The sequence below is a fragment of the Acartia tonsa genome, chromosome 4, assembly GCF_053477335.1.
Source record: "Acartia tonsa isolate MP-2025a chromosome 4, ASM5347733v1, whole genome shotgun sequence".
NCBI classification, from domain to species: Eukaryota; Metazoa; Arthropoda; class Copepoda; order Calanoida; family Acartiidae; genus Acartia; species Acartia tonsa.
This window is the reverse complement of record NC_137263.1, coordinates 1,407,155-1,421,996: the sequence shown is the minus strand read 5'-3', so window position 1 is coordinate 1,421,996 and position 14,842 is coordinate 1,407,155. Positions and strand designations below refer to the sequence as shown.

The following is a 14,842-nucleotide window of genomic DNA, read 5'->3' as shown; positions in this document are numbered from 1 at the left end:
GTAGAATCATACAAGATATTATCATACTTTATGAGAGTACAGAATGTACCTAATATACCTTGCAAGATGACCTACACTGGTGTCAGGGTTTTGTTCAATTTCTTGTGTACAATTATACAAGATATTATCATACTTTATGAGAGTACAGAATGTACCTAATATACCTTGCAAGATGACCTACACTGGTGTCAGGGTTTTGTTCAATTTCTTGTGTACAATTATACAAGATATTATCATACTTTATGAGAGTACAGAATGTACCAAATATACCTTGCAAGATGACCTACACTGGTGTCAGGGTTTTGTTCAATTTCTTGTGTACAATTATACAAGATATTATCATACTTTATGAGAGTACAGAATGTACCAAATATACCTTGCAAGATGACCTACAAAGGTGTCAGGGTTTTGTTCAATTTCTTGTGTACAATTATACAAGATATTATCATACTTTATGAGAGTACAGAATGTACCAAATATACCTTGCAAGATGACCTACACTGGTGTCAGGGCTTTGTTCAATTTCTTGTGTACAATTATACAAGATATTATCATACTTTATGAGAGTACAGAATGTACCAAATATACCTTGCAAGATGACCTACACTGGTGTCAGGGCTTTGTTCAATTTCTTGTGTACAATTATACAAGATATTATCATACTTTATGATGTTACAGAATGTACCAAATATACCTTGCAAGATGACCTACACTGGTGTCAGGGTTTTGTTCAATTTCTTGTGTACAATTATACAAGATATTATCATACTTTATGAGAGTACAGAATGTACCAAATATACCTTGCAAGATGACCTACACTGGTGTCAGGGTTTTGTTCAATTTCTTGTGTACAATTATACAAGATATTATCATACTTTACAGAGTACAGAATGTACAAAATATACCTTGCAAGATGACCAACACTAGTATCTGGGTTTTGTTCAATTTCTTGTGTACAATCATCGATGATATTTTCATATTTCTCCTCTTTCAAGTTTTGCTTTGCCCTGAAAAGGAGAAAATTATCATTTTTATTAGAAGTCTTTTTTATAAACGGGGTTAATAACTGACTTTAATGTTATACATAATTTTTGTTTTCATATCCGCGGAAAGCTGTCTATAGTACGATACGATATATACCTGTTAAATCCCGAAAGGTCGAGCTCCACCCCATTTTCTTTTTCGTCTACGTCGCCTTCAGATTCCTAAAAATAATAATTCATGGTACCATTTTAGGTCAAGTCACTTGAAAAAAATAACGTCAAAATCTTCCCAGAAATCTAACGGGATAATGGTCGAAAAAATTATGTACATCCCCCATGATAAATCACAAAAGTAATCTTTCTGTAGATTACAATTAAAAAATGAAGCAATTCTATATTAAATTAATGTCTTAAAACATATTACGTTACAACAAAAAAATCACCTTGTCAATAATTTTATAGATTGGATCTTCAGCAAAAGATTCCAGATACTGGCTGATAAAATGATTGGAGGGTAGGATGGGTATTCTTGTCTTGGAGGACAGGGCGGCCTCTGCCCTACCCAACTCTCGTAACACCTGGTCAACCTAAATAAAACAAGGATGGGAGTTCTTGTCTTGGAGGAAAGGGCGGCCTCTGCTCTACCCAACTCTCTCAACACCTGGTCAACCTAAATAAAACAAGGATGGGTGTTCTTGTCTTGGAGGAGAGGGTGGCCTCTGCCCTGCCCAGCTCTCGTAACACCTGGTCAACCTAACTAAAACAACAAAATTCGTTCAAAAATTTAACATGAAATGTTTACTTATTCATGATAATTTATTTCAGACAACGTCCAAAATGAAGAGTAGCTTGATAAATTGCATACCACTTATGTTCTTGTTTCTGTAAACCTTCAAAAGGACATACATCCATAATATTTTAAATAAAGAGTAGCTCCGCTATTACAATGCTTACCAATTTTAAATGTTCTTGTTTCTGGAATCCTTCAAGAAGACATACATCCATAATATTTTATATTTAGAGTAGGTGCACTAATATAAAGCTTACCAATATTAAATGTTCTTGTTTTTGAGATCCTTTAAGAGGACAGACATCCATAATATTTTATATAAAGAGTACCTGCGCTAATATAAAGCTTACCAATATTAAATGTTCTTGTTTCTGGAATCCTTCAAGAGGACATACATCCATAATATTTTATATAAAGAGTAGCTGCACTAATATAAAGCTTACCAATATTAAATGTTCTTGTTTTTAGAATCCTTCAAGACAGACATCCGTAATATTTTATATAAAGAGTAGCTGCGCTATTACAAAGCTTACCAATATTAAATGTTCTTGTTTCTGGAATCCTTCAAGAAGACAGACACCCGTAATGTCTTCGACGCACTGCCGAAGCTTTTCAACCTAAAATATAATATCATATTACAATTAATAGGTTTTGTATTTGGAGTATAATACAATACATACATAACGACTACCTACATAAAAATATTTTTATCAAATCAAATCTGTAAATTAATTTATAATGTACGTTTGACCGGCCATTACACGTTAGTTAATCAGAAATTTCGAGTATTTTCTGTTTCGTGACATTGCGTCTTATAGGGAATGGAATTTTGACGTATTTTCACAGTAGCTTTTGATTGAATATTTTAGGTTAGGTAAATGTTAATGATTGTCCCGCAGGGTTAGGCAATCCCAAGATGGTTAGAGTCCCCCGGAGGGGTTAGAAATAGGGGAAAAGCTACTGTGAAAATACGACGAAACGCCCCTTAAGAGACGATGTCACGAAACCTACAATACCCGATAATTCTATAGGAGAAAGTATTGACTTGGTCAGCTGCTGTCAAAAACAAATGTTCGATTTCATTAACCATTAATCATCTACTGCTTATATACTTTTCTTTGGCCGTCCGTCTGTTGGACTTTTCTTGTAAATAAGGTATAATTATCAATTAAGAGCTTTGCTGCTTAAAACTGTTATCATTATCTTTTCAAAATAATGTAAAAAGTCCCCATACCTGTATTTCGAAATTTTCAATTTTTTGAGCTTGTTTTCTGAGGGCTTTGGCCCGTCTGTCCAGAGCTTTGACGTATTTATTATTTAAATTCAGGGCTACATCACAATCTGATAGCACACAGTCAAGTTTCTAAAAAAATAAAGAATCAATGTTTTTAGCAGGATAATCTAATAACTTTTGTTAGCCCTGAGGTTACAACGGTCCGGGCTATCAAAACTGTATAATTTCTGATTTTATTTTAATATTTGTGGAAAATTGTCTGTAGTACAATGATATATAAAATTTTTCAGTATGGCTAAGAAACAGTTCTAATCCAGTGGATATTAATCAGTTTCGAAGCCATACTGGTAATCTTATTTAAATATGGTTACCTCCAGCTGATCATACGCCGCGGCTCTGTTTTGATAGAAAGTTGCGAGATCTGTTGGTTTATCCGTCGGACACACCTCAATGGCCTCGGAATAACACTTTATCGCCTGCTCGTACCGGCCTCCGCGGAAAAATTTATTGCCTAAAAACAATGAAAGTTTTGTGCCAAAATAAATTCATTATATCTTGTATCATACACCAGATTTTCATGTACTCTAATCATAAGTTAAACTTGTAGCTGGCTAAAATAAAGATTCACTTCTTTACCCAATCCCTTTCCCACTTACTGGATGAACGAACTGGCCAATAAATGAGGTCCATATTAGCAAGCTAAATTTTCCCCTGTTAATATATCCATTAAAACAATATTTTAGTTCAAAATTGAACAATATAACGTGTCGTATTCTGTCATTTGCAAGTACAAAAATACAAAAGTACATCCCCAATGATGATATACAAAATTACCCCTTGTGTAGATTACAATTAGTGGTTGAAACTCAACTTAATGAATCAACCAATTAAAATCCAATAAAAGTTCAAGTTATTGGACCAACGTAAAAGAAACGTTATTATAAAACTTTGGGTACTGGTGTAACAAATATTAAACAGTCCAAAAATAAATTACCTCTGTTTTTAAGTGCAATTCCTCTCTGCAGCGGGTCTGTTGGTAATTCTGGTTCTGCTTTAGTTTCTGTTGTCTAAATGTTATAAAAAAGGATGATAACTTTCATTACAACGAAGACATATGAACATTTGAAATTCTTTACTTATATATAATAATCCTTTTTAATCAGAGATCTTGAGGTGTAAGACAATTATGACATATTTTATCCTTCAGAGATCCTTAGGTACAACTACAAACAGACAGGCACATATCCTGTAACTTTTATATAAGGTTATGTTACATATGCGAGAGAATGCAGTACTTCAAATACTTACTTTGATTTCATCAGATTTGTTGGGGGATTGTTTAGAGGGTGTCTCCGTTGCTCCCCCTCCCTTCTTTGGAGCCGGAGTGGAGGGTGCTGGAGTTGTGGAGGCGGGGGTGACCGGAGGGGTGGAGGTCCCACTACTTGTACCACCCTTCTTTTTCTTCTTTTTGTCCTGAAAATCATTAGAAGGGATGAGTAACTGAAAGATAATCTATTCTTAATAGGATCTTACACCAGATTATCATGCCTAACAAAGTTAAACTTGTAGCTGGCTAAAATAACGATTCCCCCCTTCCACCTCCTTTACCTTCGCCTCCTACTGGATGAAATAACTGACCAATAAACGAGGCACACTGTAGCAACCTAAATTTCAGAAAATTTTCCCCTAGCATAATATCCAAATATTTTCTAAGACCATTAGTCTAAAGCTCAATGATGCAGAATATTTTTGAGATACAGATTTACATTTTTACTTAGGTGTATGTACCTTATTGTCACCGTCATCCGGACCAAACAGGACGTACAGCATCGCCGCGGTAATAGGGACGCCAATGGCTAGGGCATACACCCACTTGGGGACGCCAGTGGCACCGCCGTTCCCCGTCTCGGTGGTTGCGACCGCGGCGGCAGTTTTAGCCGCCTGGAGCGGCGGTCCGCTGGCAGCTACCGCTGCCGCACTCCCCTTTAACGACATTTTTCTTCACTGAAATTTTATTTGTTTTACGATAATAGAAAAGTTTTTTTCTTTTCTACTCAAAACTTGGTGAAAATTGAGACTAACAATCTTGGGACGCGAGTAAAAAGGTTTTAGAAGCGAAGATACTCTATCCGTCTGTCAATCCTCAGGGGGAAATGTGATTTTCTCAGGAGCTAAAATTTATAGTGAAAATTCCTATAAGATATCACATCTTGTCTATACATTGTTTTGTCCGTTTGTCTGTCGATCAGGCTTTTAAATGTGTAAATGTTATTTGTTTAATGAATTATGATTTCTTTATTTTTTGTACATTCTCTCTTTTTTTTCATTGTTATGATGACTGAACATCAATAACCATTTGTTATTTTAATCTGAAAATAAACAAAATATGTATACCTATCTAACTTTAAATACATCATGTAAAATAATAAATTATTAGGTATATAAATGATAATATAACTATAACAAATAATAGATTCTTGTATTTTTAAAGAAAGAGTGAGTTGATCTTTTACAAGCTATCGCAATAAGGGTAAAAATTCATTTAAATTACAAGTCTGTTTTGATTTAATAACGTCCTATTTAACATTTTATTTAATTCTGTAATACTTTGCAATTATAAAAATATGATTTTAATACTATCTGTAATTAAGATTTTATAATACATAAGTTACCATTATATTCCATAATATTTATTGCCCTTATTTCAGTTGTGTATATTCTGCACAAGATTTATTTTTTTTCCCCTGCTACAAATTTTTTTATTTTTCTTCCCCCCCTAGTTTTTTCTCACCAAGTAGGGAGAAAATGGAAAAATATTTAAAGAACTCTATATTTTATTTATTTTATCCCTCCAACCACACATTTTTAAAAGTTTTTTTTCACCAAGGAGGGGGGGAAATGGAAAAAATGTTTTCAGTTTTCTTAATTTTTTCATTTTTTTTCCCTCCAACCACTTATTTTTTTATTTCCCCCCCCCCCCCTGAGCAGGGGATCCCATGTAGAATATACACCCCTGCCTTATTTACTTATATACAAATTAAATATAAAATACTATGTTACCTCCAAGTTAATGCCAGTCAAAATGTTTATAATTGAAATAACTTTATTTACATTTGAAAAATGGATGATGTAATATTTTTTTATTAAACAATATTAAAAGATTCTTTTTATATGAAAGATTTCTTACTCAATTCAAAAATTAAGGGGGGGGGAAAGTTCTGACACATTTGCGTAAACCTGGTGTATAGGCTGTATCTTTGGACTGAGAGGATAGGTTATTAGGGATAAAATCATTCTTATATGGTAAATTTCCCCCAGATTTAAGATTTTTTGGATAGGCCTCCAGGTTCCGGAGCTCCAGGCCTCCAGGTGGTCTCTCTACAGGTAAAAATGAAAAAAAAATTTTTTTTTTAAGAGTTAGATGTCAGCTTATGAGACAAAATATGTATGTTTTTCTTCAAATATGTGAATAACAATCAAAAAGAAGCATATTTTGTTTTATAAGTTAACCTCTAACCTCTAATCTTATTTTTAATTTTTACCAGTACAGAGACCACCTGGAGGCCTGGAGCTCCGGAACCTGGAGGCCTATCCAAAAAATCTTAAATCTGGGGGAAATTCATCATATAAGAATGATTTTATCCCTAATAACCTATCCTCTCAGTTCAAAGATAAAGCCTATACACCAGGTTTACGCAAATGTGTCAGAACTTCCCCCCCCCTTTATAACTGTTTGGTGTATTTTTTAATTATCTTTTCGTAGATTTTTTATTATCTTTTGGTGGATTTTTTTGAGCTTGTTTTTCTGTCCACGACTGCACCGTACACCTTGAGCTTGTGCTTCGAGTGCGTCACAAAGGACTCCAAGGCTTTGGTTGAGATCTAAAATACGAAATTCATTATACTTTTATCACATATAAACAAGTAAAAATATCGTTATAAAAGAGGGATCTAAAGTAACAAAAGTTTTTATTAGGTCACACGTTTTATACAAAGTGTTATAAAAGGGAGGGGGGGTGTTTGTAAACTTCTAGGAAATGAAATGAAATAGAATAAAATTTTGCCTTAGAAGTGTGGGCTTGTTTTATAATTATCAATTCAATTCTTTTTGTAACATGTCTCATATGTTTGATTCTACCCATAAAACTTTGAAAATTGAATTTTTGCACTTTTCTCCTATGAGCTAGTGGGGCAAAACAACCCCCAAAAATTAAACTTATATTATAAGTTCTGAGCTTATTTTTTAAGATATCGAGCTGATTTTTTTAATGGAACCTTTTTTTATATAAATCAGCCACCACATTTCATATAATTGTGAAAACCTACAAAATTGATTAACAAAATTACCCCCTCTATCATACATCAATATAAATCTAAAATATTCTAGTTGTTGCTAGGCTAAATAGGACTTGTACTTGTTTTTGTATTGTAGGCTATGGCATAGCCACCAGGGATCTTAAGGGATAAGACAATGGTCGATAAATGATGTACATCCCCAAAGATATTATACATAATTAAACCTTCTTTAGATTACAATTAATGGTTGAAACTTTTTGACACTCCACTTAATGAACCAACCAATTAAAATGCAATAAAAGTCCCCAAAGTATATGTGCCAACGAATAAGAAAACTCCTGAAACTTTGGAACTAGTATAATAAACTGGCCATTGTACCCTCCCTCCCTGATTTCCTAGTTACCTGTGTGTGGGTTGTGTCGAGTCTGGTCAGGTTTAAACACCTCTTCAAATGATCAATGCCACTAAAAAAAATATTTTCAACATTAAAAATAGAAAGCATTTTTTGTAAGTGGGGGGGGGGGGGGGGGAGTAGCTGGTTAGTCTACCTAACACAGATCATTACTATTAAAATTTAGTTTTGAAATTACAAATCTTAACTAGACCACTGTCATCCAACCAACCATAAATTCAAAACAAATCTAGTTTTTGAAAAACACAAGTTTAACATTATGAGTTCTCCTTGGCTTCAATGTAGAAATATATGTCACGCACCCCATACCCCCATTTAATATATTACACATACCTGTCTGTTATTCCCCTACAGCTGCTAATATTCAGTGAGGTAAGCTCTCACCCCCCCCCCTTTTCAATCCATTCCTTACACCTGTCTGTTATTCCCCTACAGCTGCTAATATTCAGTGAGGTCAACACTTCTCCCCCCCCCCCCTTTAATTCATTCCTTATACCTGTCTGTTATTCCCCTACAGCTGCTAATATTCAGTGAGGTCAGCTCTCACCCCCCCCCCTTTTTAATCCATTCCTTATACCTGTCTGTTATTCCCCTACAGCTGCTAATATTCAGTGAGGTCAGATCTCACCCCCCCCCCTTTTTAATCCATTCCTTATACCTGTCTGTTATTACTTACAGCTGCTAATATTCAGTGAGGTCAGCTCTCACCCCCCCCCCCTTTTCAATCCATTCCTTACACCTGTCTGTTATTCCCCTACAGCTGCTAATATTCAGTGAGGTCAGCTCTCACCCCCCCCCTTTTCAATCCATTCCTTATACCTGTCTGTTATTCCCCTACAGCAGCTAATATTCAGTGAGGTCAACACTTCTCCCCCCCCCCTTTTAATTCATTCCTTATACCTGTCTGTTATTCCCCTACAGCTGCTAATATTCAGTGAGGTCAGCTCTCACCCCCCCCCCTTTTAATCCATTCCATATACCTGTCTGTTATTCCCCTACAGCTGCTAATATTCAGTGAGGTCAGCTCTCACCCCCCCCCCCTTTTTAATCCATTCCTTATACCTGTCTGTTATTCCCCTACAGCTGCTAATATTCAGTGAGGTCAGCTCTCACCCCCCCCCCCCTTTTTAATCCATTCCTTATACCTGTCTGTTATTACTTACAGCTGCTAATATTCAGTGAGGTCAGCTCTCACCCCCCCCCCCCCCTTTTTAATCCATTCCTTATACCTGTCTGTTATTCCCCTACAGCTGCTAATATTCAGTGAGGTCAGCTCTCACCCCCCCCCCTTTTCAATCCATTCCTTATACCTGTCTGTTATTCCCCTACAGCTGCTAATATTCAGTGAGGTCAGCTCTCACCCCCCCCACCCTTAAATCCATTGCTTATACCTGTCTGTTATTCCCCTACAGCTGCTAATATTCAGTGAGGTCAGCTCTCACCCCCCCCCCCCCACCCTTAAATCCATTGCTTATAACTGTCTGTTATTCCCCTACAGCTGCTAATATTCAGTGAGGTCAGCTCTCACCCCCCCCCCTTTTTAACCTATTCCATATACCTGTCTGTTATTCCTCTACAGCTGCTAATATTCAGTGAGGTTAGCGCTTCAACTGATGGAGAATCTAAAGAAGTTTAATGAAAATATTTATAATAAAGTAACAGGATCTGTGTGTGTGTATCGAAGGATCTCGCTAAACACTGAACCGATATGGTTCTCCTTTACAGGAAAGCTTCTTATAGGTCCTGGGAATATTTTAAACAATTTTGGGGGATATGGCGCTAATCAGTAATGCTCTCTTGTTTTAGATAACCAAGAAGAACTATCAACTGACTATCAAAGGCCTCGTGAAAGTCAAACAAACAATAAATGGATATTAAAATAATAAGTCACGAAACCTTTGCAAAGACTCACAAAGCCTATCTGCAAATAAGAAGCACACAATACCTACATATCAGGATGGCGCTTATTTCTCTTATTTGACTATTGGGTGTATAATGGATGTATTATGGAGATCTCAAATATGTTGCTGCTTTCAGAACAAGCTTTTTATAATAACCGGGTGAGTTGAGTTTTTGTCTTATTTATGTGGTAACCCACAAGAAGCCCACAAAAAAAGTTGACCCCCCCCCCCGTAAAATTAAGAATATAATTTTCTTTTAAACTACAATGGAAAGTGGGATGTCCACTTCTCGTGGAAAATCGTTTGTAATACGATGCAATGATATACATGATTTTTTAGTATGTCTGCGAACCGGTTCTAATCCAGCGGATATCAATTTATTTGGAAGTCATACTGGAATAAGTTTTTACCTTGTGCGCCCAGCTGGGCAAGACCAGCGTCGGTTAGTTTCCAACAATTTGAGATATTCAATTCGGAGATCTTAATGAAAAAATAAAATAGTCATACAGTAGCTTCGAAACTATCAATAAAGATTCTTATTTTAGTGAATCTCTGAACCAAACCTTGTTTAATGCTGTGTATATAGTGTGGATTGTTATATGGCCATACATCCTTCTTTGTCTGAGTAGTCCTAATCGTGCATGGTAATGAGTTGCGCCTGTTTTGGCCCAACGTATTCCCCATGCACTAACTATTAATGTGACGCACATATAATAGCATCAACAGGAACAATTTTCTACCTCTTTAGTAATGACGCGGTATTAAGACAAGATTCGAATCGACAACGACAACGAGTGGATGCGCCACGTGTTGAGCCACGGTCGCGGGTTATAAATCAAAACTACTTACCAAGGGCAGGTACTGTGTGATGTAGCGTAGCGTGACATCTGATATTTCTGTTCCGCTTAGCACAAGTTTCTTCAGGTTCTTTAATCTTGTCTTTTTGTCCAATAAACCTTTAATAATATTTGTAATGTAACAAGGAAAATAACATCCATAAAAAAGAAGCTCTAAAATTAGAAGGAAGGACAAAAGAACAAAAAAATTCTTGTAATGTGTCAGAACTAAATAAAGCATTAATTTGAAAGTCTAATCAAAATTGAACATTAATTTGTTTTCAAATTGAAAAAGTACCTAATGTATACTGTAAAAGGACATTCTTTCATTTTTAAGATTTTAATACAATTTCAACCAGTAATTTTTATCTACAGATGGGGCAACTTTATTTATCATCACATAACAAATAAATTAATTTTTTATCTATTATCGTATTCCTTTAGAAACTTGGGCTTGATTAAAGTTAACCTTATATATTGTCAGTTTCTTTAACCCTTGAGGCCCGCAGGCTCCGGCAAATTAAACAGGAATTAATCATTTGATTAGTATTTCATTTTCGTGCAAAATTGTCCATAAAACGATGCACTACAAGATTTTTAAAATTATGTCTCAGAACCGGTTCTAATCCAGCGGAAATTAATCGGAATGGAAAAATTTACCTGGTCTGGAATCCCCTGGATTGGACAAAAGTTTGTGGATGGACACATCTGTTAGATTGCTAACATGACTTAGATTTAATCCCTAAGAATAAAGAATATTAGGTCAGGGATCTAAAGGGAAAAGACAATCCCCGATAAATTGATTCACATCTTACTAAAAAGTCCCCAATGTTGTTAAGCCAACTAATAATAAAACGTAATTATAAAAAACTTTGGGGACTAGTGTAATAAACAGGCCAAAGGCCACACCCTCCCGGATATTAGGTCATCCTTGCATCGAAGCAACATATATTGTTCTCCTCGTTAACCTTTGTCTGTAGGTTCTAACTATCCTATAATACAAAGTAGTATTTTTTTTGTCTGATGCTAAAGATCTCGGAAATGCTAAACCGAATGGATTGCACTTTACAATCAATGTCTTTAGGTGGTTTCAGGCTATTTTCTTGACCTCCTTCGCCCTCAACTAGATTCTAGGGGCGATGCAGCTAGTATATAATACTTTTTGTACTAGGATCCTCACACTCCTCACAAGAGAAACGCCAAAAAATCAAAACAGAAATATAACTAGCACCGCCTAGCGGCCTTTTAGTTACTTTTGGTAAACAGCTGATCTTAACATAGATTGAAAAGAGAACATTTACGTGCCGCTAGAGGCCTCTAGGGGCTCTTACCTGTAAGAGTGGAGTATTACAGGTATTGAGAGAAGCTACTGTAGGATAATAATCCAGTCCTGCCAGCGAGAGTTCTTTGGTCTGAGGAATTCTAAAATCAAACAAGATTGATTAACAAGAAATCTCTTATGCTTGTTTTATAATGAAAAAAGATTATTGTCCTTTTGTTTATAGACATACAAACCACATAGAAAGTCTGAAAATATTTTCCAGTATGGTTTATACAATACATCGATTAATATCTGCTGGATAAGAACTAGTTCTCAGCCATACGCACAATTGTTAGCACGGGCCTTCGGCCCCTTGGGGGTAACAAAACTGGATTTAATCTTATAATTCTTAATTTTATTATCCGCGAATAGCTATTTATAATACGATGCGATAAATAACTATTCAAATACTTACAGTAACAAGTTTGAATGCTGTTCAGGACCAGTCTAGGATCAATTTTACTGGTTGCTTATTAATACTGTTCCAGTCTAACAAAATAATTACCTAGGTAGAAGCCAGTTTAAATGCTGTTTTCCCACATTGGACCAGTCTAGAATCAATTTCACTGGTTGTTTTTGAACAGTCACAGACAGCAGAGTTGAACTCAACTTTTGTTCTACAAATAAAAACGCATTATACAGCAGATGTTCAGTTGTTATAGAAAAAAATAAGAAAAAATATGCCATAAATATTAATTTTTTAATCACGAAACCTTTATATAAAAGTATCTCTGTCTTTTGTGGCTTACCCAACAGACCGAGTAAATCATATACTGAATGTTCTGTGGTACAATAAATCATCACCTAAACCTTAGCTTTTATCTTAAATAGAAGCAGAGAAAATCAAATTTCCCAAATAATAGTGTTACAGAAATGGATTTATTATTACTTGGATCTTACACCAGATAATCATGTACTGTAATAAAGTGAAACTTATATCACTTCTATCCACCCTTTTACCCATACCCTCCCCTCTTACTGGATTTACGACCTAACCAATAAATGATGTCCATGTTAGCAACCTAAATTGACGACCCTTTTCACTTTTAATAATATCTAAATATATTCTACCTACATCAATTGAATGGACTGACTAATTATAGAGTAGCTTGAATAATAAGAAAATGACTTACTTGAAAGGTTGACAGTGGACCACAGAGTTGGATCCAGGGTTATTCTATGCCAGGACCGACAAACCTTAGAACATCTGGCTACTTCCTACAAAAAAGTTAACATTTCATGTAGGGATGGAAGGCACATTAACTACTGTTAATCATACTACGCAGATCTATATTCTTCCTACTTTTAGACTAAGAAGAAGAAGATCTTAATGGACAAGATGATGACCCTTACAATGTATCTAATGAAGACAATAAGCTGCAAGCGCTTAGATTTATCAAGACTATAGCCAGCTGCTAATATAAGAAGAATCAGCAGCTGCCAAGATTAATATGTCGTTAATGCAATGTTGTCAGATTTATGTTTATTGATGATGCATGACTGGATCTAATTGGATGATTGTTTCAGAGTGATCAAGCCTGTTATACCGCAAAGGTGAGCCACTTCTTTATGCTAATTTATATTTAATTATTGCCTTAAAAACTTTGGGTACTTTAATGAATCTTGATTCGATTGGTTCTAAATGTTGTGTCCAAACTTTTCAACCAATTGCAATGATATCAATCTATATAAGGAGTAATTTTGTGTAAAATTATTGGGGATGTACATTGTACATATATTATATTTATTAGGTGCGTAAGATAGAAGAACAATATCTAGGGATAGGACAATGGGCTTTTTATTACACTAGTCCCAAAAGTTTTTTTATTCGTTGTCTTAACAACTTTGGGGCTTTTATTGAATTGGATTGGTTGGTTTCGTAAGTTGTGTGTCCAAACGGTCCAACCACTAATTTAAATCTACAGATGGGGTAATTTTGTGTAACAATATTGAAGATGTATATCAATTTATTGGCCATTGTCTTATCCCTTTACATCCCTGCTGTGTACCTGTGTTGTAAGAAACTGGAAAACTGGCAGCATGACCGCTCTCTCCTGGATCAGGACCTCTGTTGTCCCGCCTCCATCTTCCTGGGCTGCCCGAAGCCGCCTGTATACCTGGAATAGAATATTATTTCTGAAAATAATGGATAGATTCAATATTATACGTGGATATTCGGACAGCGAAAAAATTGTCGTCAATTAGGTTGCTATTGGTCAGTTCGTTCATCCAGTAGGAAGGGAAGGGATAGGGTAAAGGGGAATCGATATTTAGCATTTTCAGAATGACTGAGAACCGGTTCTAATGCACCGGATATTAATCGGTTTCGAAGCGATACTGAAAAATATTTACCTCATCTAAGTTATCCTCAAACGGCGGAGGGCGGTAAATATACGCCGCCGTCTTCAGGGGTTTGTTCTTGTTGGCGGCTTCCATGATCTGGTCGGCCAGGGCGCTGCGCAGCTCAGATTTCGGCTGGTCAGAACGGCCGTGGACAACAAATTCCTCCTCCTGAGAAATGTTTAAAGCATAAGTTTTTAAGAAAATTGTAGGTAAATAAGATAATTAAAAAACAAAACTTTTTCAACGAAAACCATTTGGTACATTCCACGGAGAGTGCCTTTCGAGAAATGAAACATGAACCTTATTTTTAAAAAAAATTATTTAAATAAAGAGTTGGTTGGTAGTTTTTTTCGTTTGCGTAGCCCTGCGGCGCGGGGGTATTTACCCTGCTAGGCCTATACATGTGGTGACAGTAGGAAATTTTGTTGCTCTTATTGTAGAGTTGAATCATATCTGACTAAACGATAAACAAATTTCTTTTTAAGGCTGGACGCATTATTTATGTGTCTTATTGACTATCTGGAGTAATACATCTATTATATCATTATGTAAAACAAGAATACCTCTTTTTTAATATCATCCTGGCGGCGCAGCTTAGCCGCCAATTCGTCCTCAGACGGCGGGTTGAACTTCATGCACCGCGGACAGAACCATGTGTTGGGAGTCACCTCGCTGATTTGACCGTCAAGCCCGTAGTCTGTGTGACAGCTAAAAAGATAGGAACAT

The 14,842-nt window shown here is 35.8% G+C and overlaps 1 protein-coding gene across 1 annotated transcript in view; it reads right to left on the bottom strand.

Annotated features, from left to right (window-relative positions):
- LOC145318135 (lysine-specific demethylase 2A-like) overlaps positions 1–14,842 on the bottom strand; it is a 42,568-nt gene that overhangs the window by 7,129 nt on the left and 20,597 nt on the right. The window contains exons 16-36 of the mRNA XM_080159483.1: positions 14,680–14,824; positions 14,126–14,284; positions 13,783–13,890; positions 12,907–12,991; positions 12,279–12,390; positions 11,784–11,874; positions 11,113–11,194; positions 10,466–10,572; positions 10,027–10,096; positions 9,274–9,337; positions 7,707–7,767; positions 6,785–6,889; positions 4,796–5,008; positions 4,316–4,480; positions 4,002–4,074; positions 3,379–3,518; positions 3,008–3,136; positions 2,307–2,390; positions 1,427–1,570; positions 1,141–1,205; positions 906–1,007 (exon numbers count right to left, since the gene is read on the bottom strand). Coding sequence (XP_080015609.1) covers positions 906–1,007; positions 1,141–1,205; positions 1,427–1,570; positions 2,307–2,390; positions 3,008–3,136; positions 3,379–3,518; positions 4,002–4,074; positions 4,316–4,480; positions 4,796–5,008; positions 6,785–6,889; positions 7,707–7,767; positions 9,274–9,337; positions 10,027–10,096; positions 10,466–10,572; positions 11,113–11,194; positions 11,784–11,874; positions 12,279–12,390; positions 12,907–12,991; positions 13,783–13,890; positions 14,126–14,284; positions 14,680–14,824 — 2,304 coding nt within the window. The remainder of the gene's footprint in view (positions 1–905; positions 1,008–1,140; positions 1,206–1,426; positions 1,571–2,306; positions 2,391–3,007; positions 3,137–3,378; positions 3,519–4,001; positions 4,075–4,315; positions 4,481–4,795; positions 5,009–6,784; positions 6,890–7,706; positions 7,768–9,273; positions 9,338–10,026; positions 10,097–10,465; positions 10,573–11,112; positions 11,195–11,783; positions 11,875–12,278; positions 12,391–12,906; positions 12,992–13,782; positions 13,891–14,125; positions 14,285–14,679; positions 14,825–14,842) is intronic.